This window comes from Vombatus ursinus, unplaced genomic scaffold (assembly GCF_900497805.2).
Source record: "Vombatus ursinus unplaced genomic scaffold, bare-nosed wombat genome assembly UNPS02009994.1, whole genome shotgun sequence".
In the NCBI taxonomy this organism is placed as follows: domain Eukaryota; kingdom Metazoa; phylum Chordata; class Mammalia; order Diprotodontia; family Vombatidae; genus Vombatus; species Vombatus ursinus.
In genome coordinates, this window is record NW_020949772.1 from 6,100,854 (window position 1) to 6,119,265 (window position 18,412).

Sequence of the window (18,412 nt, forward strand, 5' to 3'; positions counted from 1 at the left end):
AGAAGGCTTTTTTTCCAGATAGAAATCCAACACACGAGAGGCAAGCTGATTTGAATCGAGATTATTTTTTTCTTGTCGCTAGTGCAGATGCTGTCTGGCCTTTTTTTTTTTCTTTTGTATATATGGTGTTGGTCAGCTGGTGTGACTGCCCAAGCCACTGAGGAGAAATCTGCTTAGCTGGGTTCTATTCCCCTTTTATTCTTATATTTGTACCTTCAGGAAATCTCCCTTTTGTGTGCTGGTGTTCCTAATCATGCCCTCTTTATGAATAGGTTTCAAGGTGGAAAGTAGTTAAAAAAAAAACAAAACTGTATAAAATTGTTGGATAAATTGCAATAATTTGCATTTTGCAATTCTCGGTTTTTAATTTTTTTTTTTTGGTGTGTTTTTTAAGGACCAGGGGTTACTGAAGGAGGCATATGGTTTGAATTGACATATCAAATCGAGTATTTATTTGCCTGCCTATATGTAGCACAAGAAGCCTTTGATATAGAAGTAGTTCTAATTTGTAGAGCTTAATTAAAAAAACCAAATTAATAACTATACAAAAGATATGTTGGTGTTTTTGCAAACAAGTATCTTATCTGTATGCAAAACCACAGATAGCAAAATGAGTTACTTTTCCATGTTCCCTGGCTAAAAGTCAACTGTTATCATTATTTGGTTATGTAACAGAATAGTGTCTCGGCCATTTATTTATTTTTTTTAGAAAATTCAGTAATATCACTAAAAAGGTGATGTCATTTTCTAATTTCATCATTTGAAATGTGGATTTATGTGCAAAAATTAAAATGTTTCCAGTCATGGAAGAACAGAGGATATATTTAGTCGCTTTTAAGTCTTTTCCATTCATTTTTTCAGAATCTGTTGGAAGCTTAGGACTTTATGCTTCTGAATGTTAGGAACTGAAAATGTCCCTAGATGATGAAGTACCTGAAGATGAATCGAATTCAGTTTCTTCAAACAATGGAGTCAAGCGACTTTTCCAAATAAAAGAATGTAACCACATTTCTATTAGACATAAACTATGGAAGATTTGGACTTGGTGAAAGCTAAGCGAGAAACCTTTCCATCTTCTGTAGAATCCGATGTCAGAAATACTCACAATTCTGTTGGAGATAGCTTAAATACAAACAGGTAACAATGGAAAAGTGTGAAATTTTTAAAAAAGTAGTTATGTATTGTAATATGTATTAATTCAGTTAAACAGTTCAATTCAGCAATATGTTAAACATCTCAAACAGTATGTGTTATTCATTATGTATATTTGGATAGTACCCCAATTCACCCTAAGTCATAACCTTTTTGGCCTTTGAAATTTGTAGTTTCTTAGTGATATTTATATAACCAGGAACTATTTAGGTGTAACTAATTAGTTTATGCACTATGTCAGTCTGGTTTACTCTACTCCCCTTTGTGTTGCCCACTTTTTCAAGATATATTTTAATCTGAGAGAAATTTTATCTGGGGAACAGATAAATAGTAACTTGCTTTTCTACCTGTGGTTTTATACATGAGATTTTTGTTTCTTTTGTTTCTTTTTTTTTTTTGAAAATCACATTTCTTTGAAGTCTTATGTCTCAGGTCTCCCCAAAGTTACAGAATTGGTGGTTTATATTATAATAATACTCTTCCTATTTGGAACTACAGTATTCAGCAGTATCACTTATCCAGAATGTTACTGAAATTCAAAGAAATGAAGAAGATCTTTGAACATCTAAAATAGGTATCACAAAGTCTACCTACTTGCCTCTTAAGAGAGTCAGTAGCTCCTCTTTAGAGTCTGTTTATTTTATATGGAGTTCTGATCAACTTAGTCAAATCTATAGCAAATTAGAAGTAGAGAGAGAGAGAGAGAGAGAGAGTCCTCTGGCAGCTGCATTGATGGTATAAGGAGTCATAGTTGATATCCTGAGAGGCATAAAACTGGGAAAACACACACACCTCCCCACACCCACACACCCACCCATCCACCCACGCACCCGCACTTACTCCCAGACCTCTGCAAACCCCAAAAGGATAGTCGGTCTTTAATGTAGCATGAAGCAGTCCTCATACCTCCTCAAAGCCCAGAGGATATTAATCTATTCACTATGTCATAGGGCAAATGAAGTAATTTATGTAAAATGTTTTAGAAATCATGAAAGGACTGCAGTATACAACAACTGTATAACGCAGTTGTTCATAATGGTTTTTTGAGTTTGAGACATCAAGAAAAGTTTAAATTCTGTTAGTTTGGAAAAGTGGGAATTGTAAAACATTTTGGAGAGATTTCTACTTAATATGGCTAAAATAAATATTTTGATGCTTAAAAAGGATGAACCTTCAACTTTCTGGAAAACTTAATTATCCATGATGGCTCATTTCCCAAGTGCTTAGGTTAGCTGAGGTTTCATGTTGAAAAATATACCTAGCATATAACATAGCTTGTACAGCTTAAAACATCATAAATATGTTGATCAAATTAGCTTTTAAAAAAATTCATATTTAAAACCATGTTGTTGTATGTCACGTATTTTTATACAACAATTTCAAATAAATCTGATGCTCAGTAGGGTGAGCTGCTGGTTTCATTGATGTGGATACTCTCTCAATGTAAAGGTTTAGATGGCAACTCCCCCATGTCATCTCTCATAATTTTTGGCCACGTATTTCCTAAAATTGTCTACAGAGGTTCTAACCTATGAGTTTAAGACCTTTAATTTGTTTACTATAAGTGTTTGTGTATATGTTTATGTGTATACATGTGTATGTAAATATATACCCACTGTGTATGTGTATGTATCTATACCCACACACTACATAATGTGTGTATATATACATATATAGGAAACAAAGATTAAAATATATTTTGTGAAGGAAATTTGTTTATGTCTTGTTCGCCCATTCTTGCTCTTGACTGACCATTTCCTTTTCTGGTCATACATGTATTTGAAAAATGTCTCTTTTTGTTGGTGCCAGTTTATTTTTACCTTGTAGCTTTCTATTTTCCATTCAGATTTATAAATTTGGTTATTTTGAGGTCATGGTATTCTGTGACTTGCAGCTCGTTAGTGTCATGTGGAGAATATTGGTCTTGAAGAGATGGCCTTTTGAAGAACTTGAAGAGACTGGCCTCACTGAATGTCCTGTGTGATTTCTCAAAGTCAATCCCGCCTAATCTCATACTGGAATTCAGAGTCTAGCTCCTTTTCCAGCTGTAGTGTCTGTCCTTGGTATACATACACACTGATGAACTAACTTAACTGGTTCCCCATCAATAGCTTTTGACTGTCTTGGTTGGAGTAATCTGCATTTTTCATCCACTGTTTTTTGCAGTGTGGATGATAAGACAGATTTATTTTGGATTACTGTTGCCTTCAATGAGAGAAGGCTTTGTAGTGTTCTGCAGCTTGACTGATGCAATTAAAAATCTGAAGCAAAGCTATCTTATGTTTTGAACTGCAGCACTAGATTTGAAAAGAGTTTTTATGCTATAATAGCTTTTTAACCTAACATTAAGTGGGCTAAATATTTTTCTTTACATCATTAATTTGCTTAGCACACCTATTTATAGATGATGTAAAGATAAATTTCATTCCAATATCGTTATTAAACTAAATTAGTGAATTCTAGTTGATGAGGTTTTACTGTAATTCTAAAGGGTGTTTTGTGGTATAAGTTTTAATAATCATTAGTGAGAAGATTCTCATAATGCTTTTGAGAAACTGGAAGTTTTAACATGCACTTGCATTAATTTTTTTTTGTTTTGTTTTGTTCTTTTTTTATTTTCAGGAAAGCTGCCACCTTTGAGGAAATATTTGATTTTTGTATTTAAAAATGAAAGCTATCAGTATTTCTTTCTCTTTTATTTTTATGTGTAATCCTGTGATCAGATTTTCAGCAAATGAGATCCCATTAAGTAGAATTAAATACTGTGGTTTTGTGCTGCTTAGCTTAATCTGAACTAGTGAATTATTCAACAGTTCAGTAGAATGAAGAAAACTTTTGCATTATTTATGTTTCCACAGAAGCAGAAACTGGGATCCCCTTAGTGCAAATGGGTTGTCCTCTTTCTCAGGGAAGACCAGCATCTCTCTAATTCAAAGTGCAGTCGAAGTCCTAACCTCTTTTATGCAAGATCTGCAAAACTCTGGCAAGGCGGATTCTGAAATTTGGAGAAAATGTGAGGTAGCTATGGAGGGTTCCATAGAATTCTTCATAGAGAAGAGAAAAATTTGACTTCATAGCTTTGTTAATTCTTTTATTCTTCCTCTTTCTTTCTTTTTTCTTTTTCTTTCTTCCTTCCTTCCTTCCTTCCTTCCTTCCTTCCTTCCTCCCATCCTTCCTTCCTTCCTCTCTCTGTAATTTGTTGGATGTTTAAAGAACAGAAGATAACCAAAATGCTTGTCTTTGCTATATCACAATAAGCAGATGTGTTTTGCAATGCTAATTTGTTCTTGTAGTACTGAATTTTTACTTGTATGATATCTTTCTGCAGAGCAGCAGAAAAGCCCGTAAGATTTTAAATTTGGTAATCTAATTTTAAAAAAAATCCTGGATGTACATACCTCATATTTTAATTAGTTGAAAAAAATTACCCAAAGCCTTCTTTGAAGTAAAATTTTTAAAAATAATTATAAACCTAAGTTTTTATCTAGTATTGTGTCACATTTACCTATAGTCTTTCTCTGTTTCTTATGTCACTGAATATTTTTTTCTTTAGAATGCAGGTTACATATGAACTCTTCATAAATAACAATAGTGGTCTTTGTTTATTTGTATATTGAAATTTTTTCTCAAAATACTCTTCATTATTGGCTGGAATTGATGACATTTAAATTATAATAAAATTTTCACTATAGCAGTTGTTAGAATTGGATTCTTCACTTTGGCCAAAACAATGGGTTTGCTTTAAAACACTAGTGAGGATTGTAAAATTATCTTTTGTTATATTTAGTACTGTATTGAAGAAAAGCAAATTAATGTTTCATAAAGGAGACCTCAAGCAGCAAATTCTTACTATAGTGAAAGACTAGATAAAATGTGGGTTATAGTAAAAGATCCATGAAAGCCATCACTAGGAGTTGTATAAGTAATTGTTGAAGTTTTGTTAATGAAACATGTTATAAAGTTTAAAAATCAATAGTTTTCAAAAATTTTATAAAGGGATAATAGGAATTTTTTGTTTATGTTTTTCTTTGAGTTCAAATTCAGCTTCATACACTTTCTAACTATGTGACCTCGGGCAAGTCTTAACCTCTGTTTGCTTCAGTTTCCTCTTCTGTAAAATGGGGATAATAGTACCTACCTCCCAGGGTTGATGTGAGAATCAGATGAGATAGTAATTGTAAAGTGCCTAGCACAGAGCCTGGCACCTAGTAAGCGCTATGTAAATTAAATGCTAGCTATTGTTATTATTATTATTATTATTATTATTATTATTATTTCCCATTAGTATTTGCTAAGGCAAGCCCACAGAACTTGCGGCCAGCCCAATGATTTTGGTGGGGAGGGCCTGGAAATGTAGAGGAAAACATCCTTTGTATGTAGAGGAAATCCCAGTGTGCCACAAGTTGTGCAGGCCTGTGCTAAGGTAAAGGCTTTTAATTTATCATTAAAAATGTGAAACAAAACACCTTTTTATTTGCTTGGAACAACAAGCTATCTGTTGGTATGCTTTAAAGTAGATGAGGATTTATTAATTTTGACACACTCCTGTTTGTCAATCTGCTGCTTTTAGGTTTTTTCCCCCTACGAATAACTCAATTTTAAGTCCCAAGGAAGCATTCAAATTCACTCACCATATTGGCATCCAAATTTTTCTTCCTATTTCTCAGTTTAGTTAAAAACAAAACAAAAACACATCTTATTGGTATATGTGGTAAGCATTAAATCATTTTCGTTTGAATTTGGGAGAACCGCTTGGTTCTGTGCTTATTAATTAATTCACCAATTCAGTGAAGAGTTGCTTAAAATATTTTGTACTTTTGAACTTGAATTTGGAGGAAGTGAACCTTTGTTCAGATCCACCTCTGGTTCAAATCTGAGCCTTACCACTTGTGACCTTCAGGATGCTGGGGAAGTCACGCGTCCTTTCTGTGCTTCATCTTCCTTGGTTGTAAAATGAGGGATTTCTGAGGTCCTTATCAACCCCAAATTTATGATTCTTTCATATTCTTTTCATCTTCTTGAGAGAAATTTTGAGAGTGCAGTTCATGTTTCCATTACTTTGGTACAAATAATTGATACAAAGTATAAAAAAAAGCAAACCTGTTTTTATTTGGGCAGTTATGATATGAAACAAAAGATCAGATTAAGGCAGAAATCTAGTTCAAAGTTAAATAGCTGAAAATTAAGTATAATTTGAGAGTTCCAAGTAGTTGTGCCTATGGTGCAAATGTATGTAAAATGAAAATAATGTTAAGATTTACCACAAATAAATGATAGGCCTTTTAAGAATATTTTTAAAAAATAGCCAACATTATATTTTTATTTTATAATTTAATTATACCCACCTCTTTACATGCTTTTAATAGCAGGTTTTGTATAAAATATTTAATAGAGAATACATCTACACTTCATGTATCTCTGAGATATTTCATATCCAATAAAGTCTAATGTGAAAGAACAATTATCTTTTCAATAGTCTATATCCCAAAGTAATAAAAGTATAGCAATAATATAGTGCCATAGCAGGTGTACACAAATCATTTTGGTTTGGATGTACAATAGCAATAATAATAATAATAATCCCTGGTATTTATATAGTGCTTTCAGATTTACAGAGTGCTTTATAAAGATACATTATCTTAATTAAGCTAATGTACTACAGTTATTTTACAGGTGAGGAAACGAGGCCTACAAAGACGAAATGACTTACTCATGGACGTGTAGTCAGTCACCAAGTGTTTATTAAGTGCCTACTATTTGCCAGGCATTATGCCAACTGCTTGGGATACAAAGAAAGGCAAAACTACTGTTGTTATTTCTCTCAAGGAACTCCCATTTTGATGAAGCGGATAACATATACATGGAAGATTTATACAGAGTGGATGGAAGGTGTTAGAGGAGGAATTTGAAGCGAGGTCTTCCTTATTTTAAGATCAGCATGCTGTCTTTATGCTTGCTGCTTTTCTCACTCATTCTCTCAGGCCTGAGTAAAAAGTTGCTGTTTTGATTTAGTTTAATTCACTGTATTTCAATAAACATTAATGCATTTTGGCTTTTCATTTGTAGAAACTCTGAACATCTTATTGCATTATTATTAGCCTCTTTTTTAAGTCAATCGTATAGTCTATATGTCTCTTCCCTATTTCAGTTTATATTATTTACTTAGATTTTAGTCTAGTTTGAAAAAATAAGGTTTAATTTATCTTAGCATACCTTGTTCCAGAGTTACTTGGTTTAGGAGAAATACTAAATATCACTTATTTAAATAATAGCATTTTATTTTCCTGTGAGATATTTTCCCTTACTTCTCATGTTTTATTGTCAATTTAACTTATTATAAATTAGAAAAAAATATTTCTCTCAAATTGTAGAACAGGAGGAGACTTGAGAAAGAAGCTTTGTAACACAAATATGACCAAAGTTAGCCTGAAAGATTGGTTCACTAATACAAAACACCAAAAAGAGTGGCACTTCTGATAAAAATTTGCCCTTGATTTTCTTATTATCTCATTATTATTAATTGATTTAGTAAATTAAATTATTCTTACCTCAAGGTATATACTCTACCTTGATCAGATCACATCTACAGTGTGGTGTTCAGTTCTATTTGATTTTTTTTTTAAATTTGATTTATGTCATTCCTTAGGATTTTATTGTGTAGAGCTAAAATATGTGATAATATATTTAGACTCATTGAAGCCACAGCAATCTTAATGTTGGAAAAATGAGTTACTATTGAACACAGACTACCCTGACAACTTAGTTTTTCCATTTTTGATTTTCACCACTTTGTTCCGCTGTGGACAAAATCATTTAAACGCTTGTCCCATTTATAACAAGGGGTGATGGAATTCCAGGAAAATGTAAAGCCCCTTGAGGCAGAAACCATTTAAAAAACTTTTTCTTTATAGCTTGAGTACCTTGAACGTAGTAGGTGTTTAATGAGGGTTTGTTGAGTTCAATAGAAAAGTCTAGAGGAAGCTGCGAGGGAACTGTTACTGTGCCCCAAGACCATGTATGGCAGGGATTAGATTTTAGAGGGTCCATGAACCTGGATGGGAAAAAAAGTCCATCTTTATTATGACTATAATAATACTTTCTCTTGTGATCCTATGTATTTTATTTTATGCATTTAAGAATATTTAAGATATCCTGAGAAGAGGTCCATAGACTTCACCAGCCTGCCAAAGGAACTACAGTTATGATCCCCGATCTATGGAATAGCTTATTTATCTCTGTTATAACTTGTTTTACTTAAAACAAACAAACTCTCTGTATGATTATATCAACTTAAAGAATATATTTTTGGAGTAATTATTCACAGTATAGAAGAATTCTTTGGGTTTATGGTATAAGGTTTCTTTCATTAGGAACATTTAAGTGTTTGTTCCAAAATCATTACTTCTTTGATCTGGGTGGGGTAAGGAGAATAAAGCTGGAGGAAAACTTTAAGTTAAAGTCATCATTGAAGAGCCTCCAGAAAGGGAACATTTCAAATGATAATGAAGGTCACTTGGAAGATGTTCTTCTTATTTGCTTTCTCCAAACTCTAGTTAAAAATATAATAGTTTTGAAGATTTCCTGTATTCAGTCATCTTTCTTTTTAGAAATTCTTTATTGTAGCTTATTCAGTTACGACATGTTTGTTAAGAAACGTTGCCTCCTGTTGTGCTGTCAGACGACTAACACAAAGTTTTCTCTTTGGAATCATTCTTTTTTAATGTTTTTAAATCTACTAGGCTCAGTGGTTACAGCTATTCAGTTTGGTGGAGGCGCAGCGACAGCAGCAGATCTTTGCGCAGCAAGAACAGTTCAGTAACCAAATCAAAGTGAGAACTTGTTTGCATGTTCTGCTCTCCTTTCTTTTCCTCTGTGTATTTTCGCGTTGCTGTCCCCCTGAACTACAATGACTTACGTAATATGTCTTGTACAAATAAATGAGTGTTCTAGAATAAATATGTCAGCAAGAACATATTCATCTATTTTTACAAATTGTGATGAAGTATTATGATAAGTTCAGATGGCATTATTTCATGTGCTTTCTTATTTTTCTTACATATTTTCCTGCATTTTATTTTCAGCATATTGAGGAAGAGATAAGAAATTTAATTAAGTTACGGAAGAATAATGCTTCTTGCTCTTCCTGTAACAGACATTTCCCTGACAAACTGACAGACAATTTTTCTACATCAGAAAGTCAAATGGGGCTGTGTTCTGAAAGCTGTGAAAGAAATGAGTACGTTGTCAGTTATCCAAAGCTTAAGGAAACTGAAATTCGGCCAAAAACATTTTCTTCACATCAGGACAGCATTATGGATAGTATTTCAATGAACAATAGTGGATATAGTAATTTTTTTATCTCAGAACGAAATCCTTACAAATCTAAAGACACAAAAGAATTCAAGGAGCACAAAGACATTTCCAAAGGCAAACATATAACCCCTATGCCCCAGAAAGATTCGTTTGTAAGTGATATCAAGAACAAGAGCCTATGTATCCAGACTCCAGAAGAGTATGCCTCAGCACTCAAAGAGGATGTCTCTGTTTTTCCTGGTGAATACGAACATAATTTTACCAGTGAAAATAAGATTTTTGAAGCACACTGTGGAAAATCAAACAGGTGAGTGATCAGTTTTCATGCTTTGAAAACAATCTTATTTGTTCATTTATTAAGTTGAGCATAATTTATAAATCCTTTCATTTGGAATATTGTCAAGAGTGCTGACCAGATACCTGAAATATTTTTGAGGTAGAGCCTTTCAAAACAGATGTGCTAGTTGGCAGATTACAGGTAGTTAGTATTGAAGTTAATCAGTCAGATTACTTTAACGCTTCAAAGATTTGTGATTTCATGACTGTGGTTGCTCCCTCCCAAGATGCAGATGGTAATCTCTCATATGCCCTGTGTTCCTAGATACATACACCCTGCCCTCTATCTGTAACCTTTGCAGCTTGGTGGATAGGATTTGTCAGATATGTGTGCCTTGTTGGCATAGCCTGTGAGAACCCAGGATCACTTCTGTGTCACTATTAGACATCAGAGTAGGATTCTTTAGTAGAGATGGTCAGCCAAATTACCCTGAAGCATCTCTAACATCTAGATAGGGCTAACATAGTGACTGGCACGTGGTAAATGTTTAATAAATGCTTGTTGGCTGATTAAATAATTTTTTAAAATGCACCTTTTAAAATCTGAATTCCTTCAAGTTTATGCTAGATTGTTACAAGTTGTATTCTCAAAATAGGAATAATTAGAAAGTCCCGATTGTATTTTCCAATAATTTGACGCCATTAAAAAACACATTTCTATATTTTTTCAATAGTGGAATTTTGTTGTGCGTGTGTTTGAAATAGAGAAATGTTTATAAGGGTACCCTCCTTTATATATTTGATGTCTTAACGAAACATACGTAACTGTAATTTTTGTAAAACGGATTACATTTCTGTTTCTCCAGGGAGTTAATTATTTAATAAAGGAATTTTATAGTGAATCTATTTCATAAAGCAAATACTCTTTTGAAAAAATGTGAAGTTACTGCCCAATTTATCTGTTCTATAAAGCTCAGTTTTATATATGTATATATGTATATATTTATATATAATGCATACACACATATACATTTCTCATATACACATATATTTACATTTCGCTTTAAGCAAATCATGTGATTTGCTTAAATGAAATGTAATATACAGACCCTTTCCACTGGTTAGTATAATAATCTTAAAGACATTATTAGGCAGTGACAAAATGTATTTTTATTTTAGGTCAAGCATTGGTCTGCATGGGTCAATTAGTTATGTGTATTCCATGGCCACAAAATGCATAGTCATCACCAGCCAGTGTGTTTTTACGCTAAAGGAGAGTAAGCAAAAAACTACAGGTAGAAAATGCCAGTTAATGATACGTCATCACCACTGTTGGGGGAAAAGCTGAGCTCATAGAGTTAGGGAGGGACACACACACACACACACACACACACACACACACACACACACACGCACACACACACACATACACACACACACACACACACACACACACATGCTCTCTATCTCTCTCCCTCTCTCTCCCTCTCTCTCCCTCTCCCCCCCTCCACCCCTCCTTTTTCTTTTTCCCTCTCTCTCTCTCTACTTCCAGAAGGTCAAGGCTCTTTTTCTCTGTGGGAGTTGGCATATAAAAGGACTAACTTTTGTTTTCTACTTTTTAATAGCAAATCTTTAACGTCATGGGCACAAAAATTGAAACAAAATCACCTGAAGAGAGTACACATTGAAGAGGGATATATCCCATCTGTTCAAGGAAATGAACAAAGGAAAAAATCAGCAATTGAGAATGTAAGTAATAACTTCAAGCTGGCATGTTTCTACACTAATAATTAGAATGAGATAGTTATTTATTATAGTCATTATTTCTGTTTGTTTTTATCCTATTTTATTGTTAATTTGCTCCACTGACAATCGGTTATTCTAGGCTGTGTTTGTAAAGATTGGAAATAATGAATTGCTATAAACATTTGTTCTGTAGGTGGCTGCCAGTAAAAACTAAGAGGTGAGGATATTATTTTTAAAAATCATTTTTAAAGGCACTGTGTTACAAGTGTTGACATCTAACAAATACAGTAATCCATTTAACTCTGAAAAACTTAAACTTAAGTAAAAAATTTTTATTAGCAGGTATATTTATTTAATTGGTACATTAAAAATATGTCATTTTAATTTAAAATTACTATGTAAACAAGTCTATCAAAATTTTGGAAATACTGAAATAGTCGTCTAAAATATGAATATAATTTACCTGTCCCTATTTCTAGCTGTAGCACTTGCTCTGTTAAAGAGTAGCTAATAAGTCCCAAGGCTTAGAAATTTTTTGAAGTACCTTTTCTGTTGTCATACTTATCTTGTCATTTGGCCGTGTTATCTCATTTATGTAGTTAAAATAAATAAAAATTCCTTTTGGCCTCACTTGTCATAAAAGTATCAGTTTTTCATGTAGCACATATAAATCACAAAGTCTTTATAAACTTTTGGAAATTCTGTAGTTGTATTCACATTACATATATCTCCTTTGCCATCCACAAGAGCATTTTTCATATAGTCTTTGTAGCAATCTCCCAGGAAGCAGGAATCAAAAAAGCCTTAAACTCAGCTTTCATAAATAAGGCCCTATTTATTCTTTTTCACTCTTGTGATTTTCCTTCTTTTCAGTCTATAAAGATTTGCCAGGTCTTCCTGGTTTCTTAACATTCTTTCAACCCATTCCAGATTTTTTTTTAAGGGAGGAAAATTATAAGTATGGAAAGCAACATTAACCCTCCTTTTTGAGGTAAGACAAAGTGATGCATATTCAGAAAAATCTTTTAATACATTGGTGGTTCCATTATAACCTTGCATGATAGGCGATGAAGGCATTTTGCATAATCTGGAGGGAATTTAGACTAATTGAATAACAGCCAGATTGAGAGAACAGCCAAAAAATGCTCTCTCAGTCACCTAGTGGTTGTCTTTCTTCTACCTATGTCCAGCTTTTGTTGGAGAATCTTCCACTTCTGGTAAACTTTTTTTTTTTTGTGAGGCAGTCGGGGTTAAGTGACTTGCCCAGGGTCACAAAGCTAGTGAGTGTCAAGTATCTGAGGTCAAATTTGAACTCAGGTCCTGCTGACTCCAAGGCTGGAGCTCTATCCACTGCTGCACCTAGGCCCCTTCTGGTAAACTTTTTAAAAAAACCTGTTTTGTTGTTATGCAGTTCAGCTTAATGACTGGATTTTCTTGTGGATTGTTTCTTGTTGAGTATATGTCATAGCATGTAGTATGCACGCCAGTCTAATGTTGTTTTGGTTTTGTGGCATGCAGATGAGACCAACTGCAAAATGATGGGGAGTCAGTTACTTAAGGAGAGTCATCCCAGATCAGATCAATGAGTCATCAGGCCAGATTCAGCCTTTCTAGGGAGTCCCAAGGTAGTTAGTGTGAGTTTTTACTGAGGGAAATATTGAATGTTTGAAGGACTTGGGTTAGACAAGGGATTAGTCTTGTATTGCTTGGCCCCAGAGAGTAGAACTAGGAGCAGAGTGTAAACAACGTGGCGTTAGGTTTGGGTTTTATATATGGAAATACTTATGCTTGCTTGTGATTAAAAGTGGGCAGAAATAGAATGAACGTACATCTGCAATGAATGTATTCCCTCTACCTGGAGATGACCCTAAGGGACTTAGGAGCAATGTTGTAGAAGGCTTCTTGGTGAGATAGGAGTTGGCCTAGATCAGAGGTGCCAGGCTCCCTGCCCACAGCTAGGAACCAGACTAAAATATCATTGGGAAATATTTAACAAAATATATTAAAATACAGTACAACAGAAATATTGTTAGTTGGTGGTTTTCTAAGTCAATACATGGCCTGCAGGAATCCAGTTTCTATTTGAGGTTGAGGGGCACTGTATTAGATGACCTGATAGCACTTTAGGCTCTGAGGTGCTGTGGTTTTGAGGGTTTCCTTTAGGATTTTGATGCATTCAAAAGGGCAGGTTTTAGTTTAAATAATGCAAATGGTATCCTGTCTTTTCTGACCCAAACTCCTCATTTAAAAACATATTTTGTGCTGAAGCGGTTCTGGAGCCCATTTTAAAAATGTAGTTTAGCTTAAGGATCTTAGAGAGCTTGTCTTTGTTTCTGTTGCTGTGGTAGGATAAGCTCTTGAAGGTCCTTCATCTTACTAAATGAAGGACTGACTTTGTGGGTTTTTGTCTTTTAAACACTATTATTGAGACTAAGGAAGGGTTCTTCTACTTGGATTGTGATGGCTTCATAGGCTAAAAGAGTTGACCTTTTAAAAGAGTTGTTTACTGCTCCATCCATTTATTTCTTATTAAAAGCCAGGCCTTTTTTCTTCAGTGGATGCCCTGTTTTCTAAGAAGAGTGAAGCAGGCAGCTGTTGAAGGTAATAAGCTCATCTCTCAGTTCCTGCTGGATGGCAGCTGAGCAGAATTCATTTCTTACCTTAGATTAGTCTTTCCCTGATCCACTTTTCTTGACTTTTTAAAATTGTTGAATCTTTATGGTAATTAGAAAGGTGGTTTTGAAAGAGGCAAAAGATTGCTTGTAAATTTTTTTGACTGATGAAAAAGGGAGTAAATAGTACCTTATATGGCTGAGGTATATTAATCCTTCTTCCTGGAACATATAGAGTTTTATTGATTCAACATAAAAAAAATTCTCCTTCTAGGACTGGAGTTTTAAGAAACTCATCTTTAGAGTAAATGGTTAGGAAAACTGGATAGTGTGGAGCTATCTTCAAACTGTGACTGTTGCTATTTGCCTTGGGCCTACTGAGACTTATAACCGATTTTTCTTTCTTTCTTTCTTTCTTTCTTTTGGGCAGTGGGGGTTAAGTGACTTGCCCAGGGTCACACAGCTAGTAAAGTGTCAAGTATCTGAGGTCACATTTGAATTCAGGTCCTCCTGAATCCAGGGCCCGTGCGCTATCTACTGCACCACCTAGCTGCTCTTCTCAATTTTCTTTTAAAGTATCAACTGTAAATATTTCTCCATTTAGGCTTTGGCATTGATTACCACTTTTTGGTTTTGAAACTTGATTTTATTTGCTATTGTATATTCATGAAAACAACTTAAATGTTGTTCTTAAGGCTTTATGTTTGTTGTTGGACTAATTACTTTAGTTACTGAATTTGTTAAATGATAATTGCTTCAGTTGTCCTCATGTTGCTTCATAGAGTGAAAGAACATGTCCTAATTAGACACTGGAGTAGACGTCATGCAGAATTAATCAGAGACTGCTAGAGATGAACAGCTTCCATTTTTTACTCCTTTCTTATTGCAACTTTTGATACCTGTGATGAATGAAACCAAATCTTATACTTCTGTAAACATTTTGGGGGCTTCCTCGTGACACTTATTCAATGGGCTGGAGAATTGTGCTCAATGAGTTTTAGCTTGACTTTATAGTACTATTTTGTTTTTTTGAATTGTAGCCTGACTTCAGTGCTGCAACGTATCCTCATGTTTTTTACCTTAATAAACCGGATGAAAGCCCAAGTTCTTGGGCATCTGAAGGAACAGGTATGATATCTTTCTAATTTGTTATTTTTAAACTTTTATATATTCTGCCTTAGAGACTTGCCTATAAATTCTTAGCTGGGGATGATAATCCTGTTCTGCTTGAATGCCCACTTATTAGAAATACTGAGGAGCTTCAGTTGCCTCAACAACATTATACATTATTCTATAAAGATAAGAGGAAGTAGTATTTTGGGAGTTATTTAAAGCAAGTAAGAAAGGATTCTGGTCTCATCATTTTTTGTCTATTCCCTAAAGGAATTTTGAAAATTCAATAATTTAGCATGTTACACATTTGTTAAATGCTTACTGTGTTCAAAGCTCTCAAAAACTTCTATGGAATTAGTTTTTTTTTTCATTGATTTGATGAAAAGTCTTCATTTATAATAATTTAGTTCAGCAAACATTTACTAAGCACCTACTTATATATGCAAGGCAATGTACTAAGTTTCTCTTCTATAAAATGTTAATCTGTGAATTTATATATCTTTAAAACATTTAATTTGCTTTTACATAATAAGCATTTCACTTTGTGAATGTTTAAATCTCATTCATTTCTGGGCTTTTGTTAACTGTTGTGTTCTGTATTACTTTTTCTTCACCAAAATTCTCTTTATTACATCAAAATAATTTATTAATTTCCTAGACACATGTACTTTTTATTTTTTAATGATTTAAAAACATTCTGTTTTAAAAGAAAAACACATCACCCATTTCATATAGTCTGCTATCCAGTGCATTGGGCCATTTTACTTTTCCCTACATTTGATATCCCATCTCTGGTCTGCATAGCTCTGCACTGGCTGTCCCTTATGCTCGGAATGCACACCCTTCCCATGCCAACTCTTAGAATTATGAGTTTCCTTTTTAGCTCAGCTTAAGCCCAGCCTCCTCCATGAGACCTTTCTTGATCCCTCCTCCTCACTCCCCAACTACTAATGCCTTCCCACTGAAATTTCTTCGTAGATATTTTGTCTGTGCTTGTGTCTACATGTTGTTTCTCCCTAGTAGAATGTAGACTTCTTGAGCTCAGGAACTGTTTCCTTTTTGTCTTAGTATCCCCAGTTCATAGTGGAGGGCCTGGCACAGAGGGGCTTAATAAATGCTTGCTGGTTGATGGATTGATAGTCATGTGGAATTTCATGTCGGGAAAGGATCAGAGAGATCAACCAGGCCAACCCTTCATTTTACTGAGAGGTGAAGATGAGACTCAGTGAGGGGAGGGAATACTCCTAAGGTTAGGCAATGAGCTAGTGACAGAATGCCTAGGTTAGTGTGTGGCACATAGCAGGCGCTTAAGAAATGCTTGTTGATTGAGTGACAGTAAGCTACATGATATACTGTGGTTACATATATGATTTCCTATAGTAAGAAAAACATAAACTAGGAATTCTTCATTTTCTTTTCTCCATATCTTATTTTTCCTTTTCTTACATACTTTTCTTTTCCCCATCTTCCTTCTCCTTCACTAGCATCCTTCTCTTTTTCACTCATCTTTCTTTTACCTGTTAGGAATGAATTATTGGAAACTAGAAGAAAAGGACATGTATGACTCTTTGCCTGAGACTTTGGAAAAATCATTTTTAAATATCAACCCCATGAAAGTGTTACCAAACCAGGTATTTTGTTGTTGTTGTTGTTCACATTTCTAAATGTATTATAACAACAATTCAAATTTTGATTTTCCCCACTATGCTTTTATCTTGTTGGTTCATCCTGCTTTTTAATCCTTATCAACTTTATTTGCTTAAGCTTTGTTATTTACTCAAACTAAAGAAAGATTGGAATATGAATATGCTAATAAGTTTATGATGTTTTTAATTTTGCTTAAAATAATCTCACTTGTCAGTTTCCTGCTGAACCATCTAAATCACTTATCAAATCAGTAAAAAGGGCAATATTCTCATTGGAATACTGTTTCTTTTGAGTCTGTAATAACAATTCTGCTTTAGCTTTAAATCATATAATCATGACTCCCAGGTGTTGTAATCATAGGCCTTTAATTGAAAAATATTTGAATGAATTGGTCTCCCATTAGTGAGGAACCTTTCACCCGGCCACTGAATCAATCAATCAACAAATATTTGGGTAGTGCCTGCTCTGCTAGAAGATGGTGGTGCAAAGAGGAAATGAAAGGACTCGTCCCCAAGGAGCTGTATCTCTTTGGTGGGGCAGACTGTGACATGGCAAGTACTAACTAAACAACACATAATCTAAAAATGTGACTAATTAAAGAAGAGAGGAAAAGGCTAGATAGGGAGAGGAAAAAAAGGAAATTAAAGTGACAAGGAAAGGGAGAGAGAGACAGAAGGGAGGGAAGGAGAGAAATAAATAGATAAGGAAATGGACCTGGAGGCCCAGAGAGAGAAGCAAGTATCCGCATCTGCAGAGAAGTACCAAAGACTAGACAGCCATGCTAAGAGATGATGGCAGTGAATGTGAGAAAGGGAGGAGAGGAAGTCTGATTAGGTCTTCCAGTCATTTTGTCCATTTTGTGTTGTGGTCTTCATTTTAGCTGTGAACCCTGAAACAATGTGTCATTTGTCAGCGCTAAATGGAACAGTGACTGCAAACACTAGGTGTGACAAGTCTTTGCCTTTCATAGAATTACAGACACTAGGAGCTGAAAAGGACCTCAGGGGTCATGTGGGCAAACCTGTACCTCTACAAGAATACCTATCACAGCATCTCCAACAACTGGTTGGGTAACCTTTGTCTGATGACCTTCAGTGAGGGGGAACTCACCACTTCTGAGACAGATTGTTTCACTGTTGTTGGATACCTTGAATTGTTAAGACATTCTTCCTCATATTAAGCCTATATCTAGATCTTTGCAACTTTTGCCCAATGCTCTCAGTCCTGCCTCCTTGAACCACAGAGGCCTAATCCATCTTCTACCTGACAACCCTTCAAATACTGGAAGACAGTTTTCATGTCTCTTCTGAGTCTTTTTTTCTAGGACATTCCTTAAACCAGTCATCGTATAGCATGTTCTCCAGTCTTCTCACTATTCTGATACTCTCTTTTGTACATGATTCTAGTTTATCTGTGTTTTTCCTAAAACAAGATGCCCAGAACTGCACACTGTACTGCATGTATGGCCTGACGAAGGCAGAATATCATCTTTTTTGATTGCTGTATCCTATTGACTTTGCAGTTCTCTAAAACTCCCAAATTGTTCTTACATG

At 34.5% G+C, this 18,412-nt stretch overlaps 1 protein-coding gene across 4 annotated transcripts in view; it reads left to right on the forward strand.

Moving 5' to 3' along the window:
* The first annotated feature begins 865 nt into the window (after nucleotides 1-865).
* Nucleotides 866-18,412, forward strand: part of MPHOSPH9 (M-phase phosphoprotein 9) — a 47,168-nt gene continuing 29,621 nt past the window's right edge. For 3 of the 4 annotated variants that reach the window (XM_027853527.1, XM_027853528.1, XM_027853529.1), the window contains exons 1-7: nucleotides 866-1,137; nucleotides 4,011-4,170; nucleotides 8,892-8,981; nucleotides 9,234-9,772; nucleotides 11,367-11,490; nucleotides 15,140-15,227; nucleotides 16,737-16,843. In XM_027853527.1, the coding sequence (XP_027709328.1) occupies nucleotides 1,028-1,137; nucleotides 4,011-4,170; nucleotides 8,892-8,981; nucleotides 9,234-9,772; nucleotides 11,367-11,490; nucleotides 15,140-15,227; nucleotides 16,737-16,843 (1,218 nt within the window). In that variant the 5' untranslated portion in view covers nucleotides 866-1,027. The remainder of the gene's footprint in view (nucleotides 1,138-4,010; nucleotides 4,171-8,891; nucleotides 8,982-9,233; nucleotides 9,773-11,366; nucleotides 11,491-15,139; nucleotides 15,228-16,736; nucleotides 16,844-18,412) is intronic. The other variant, XM_027853530.1, reaches the window with a different exon arrangement.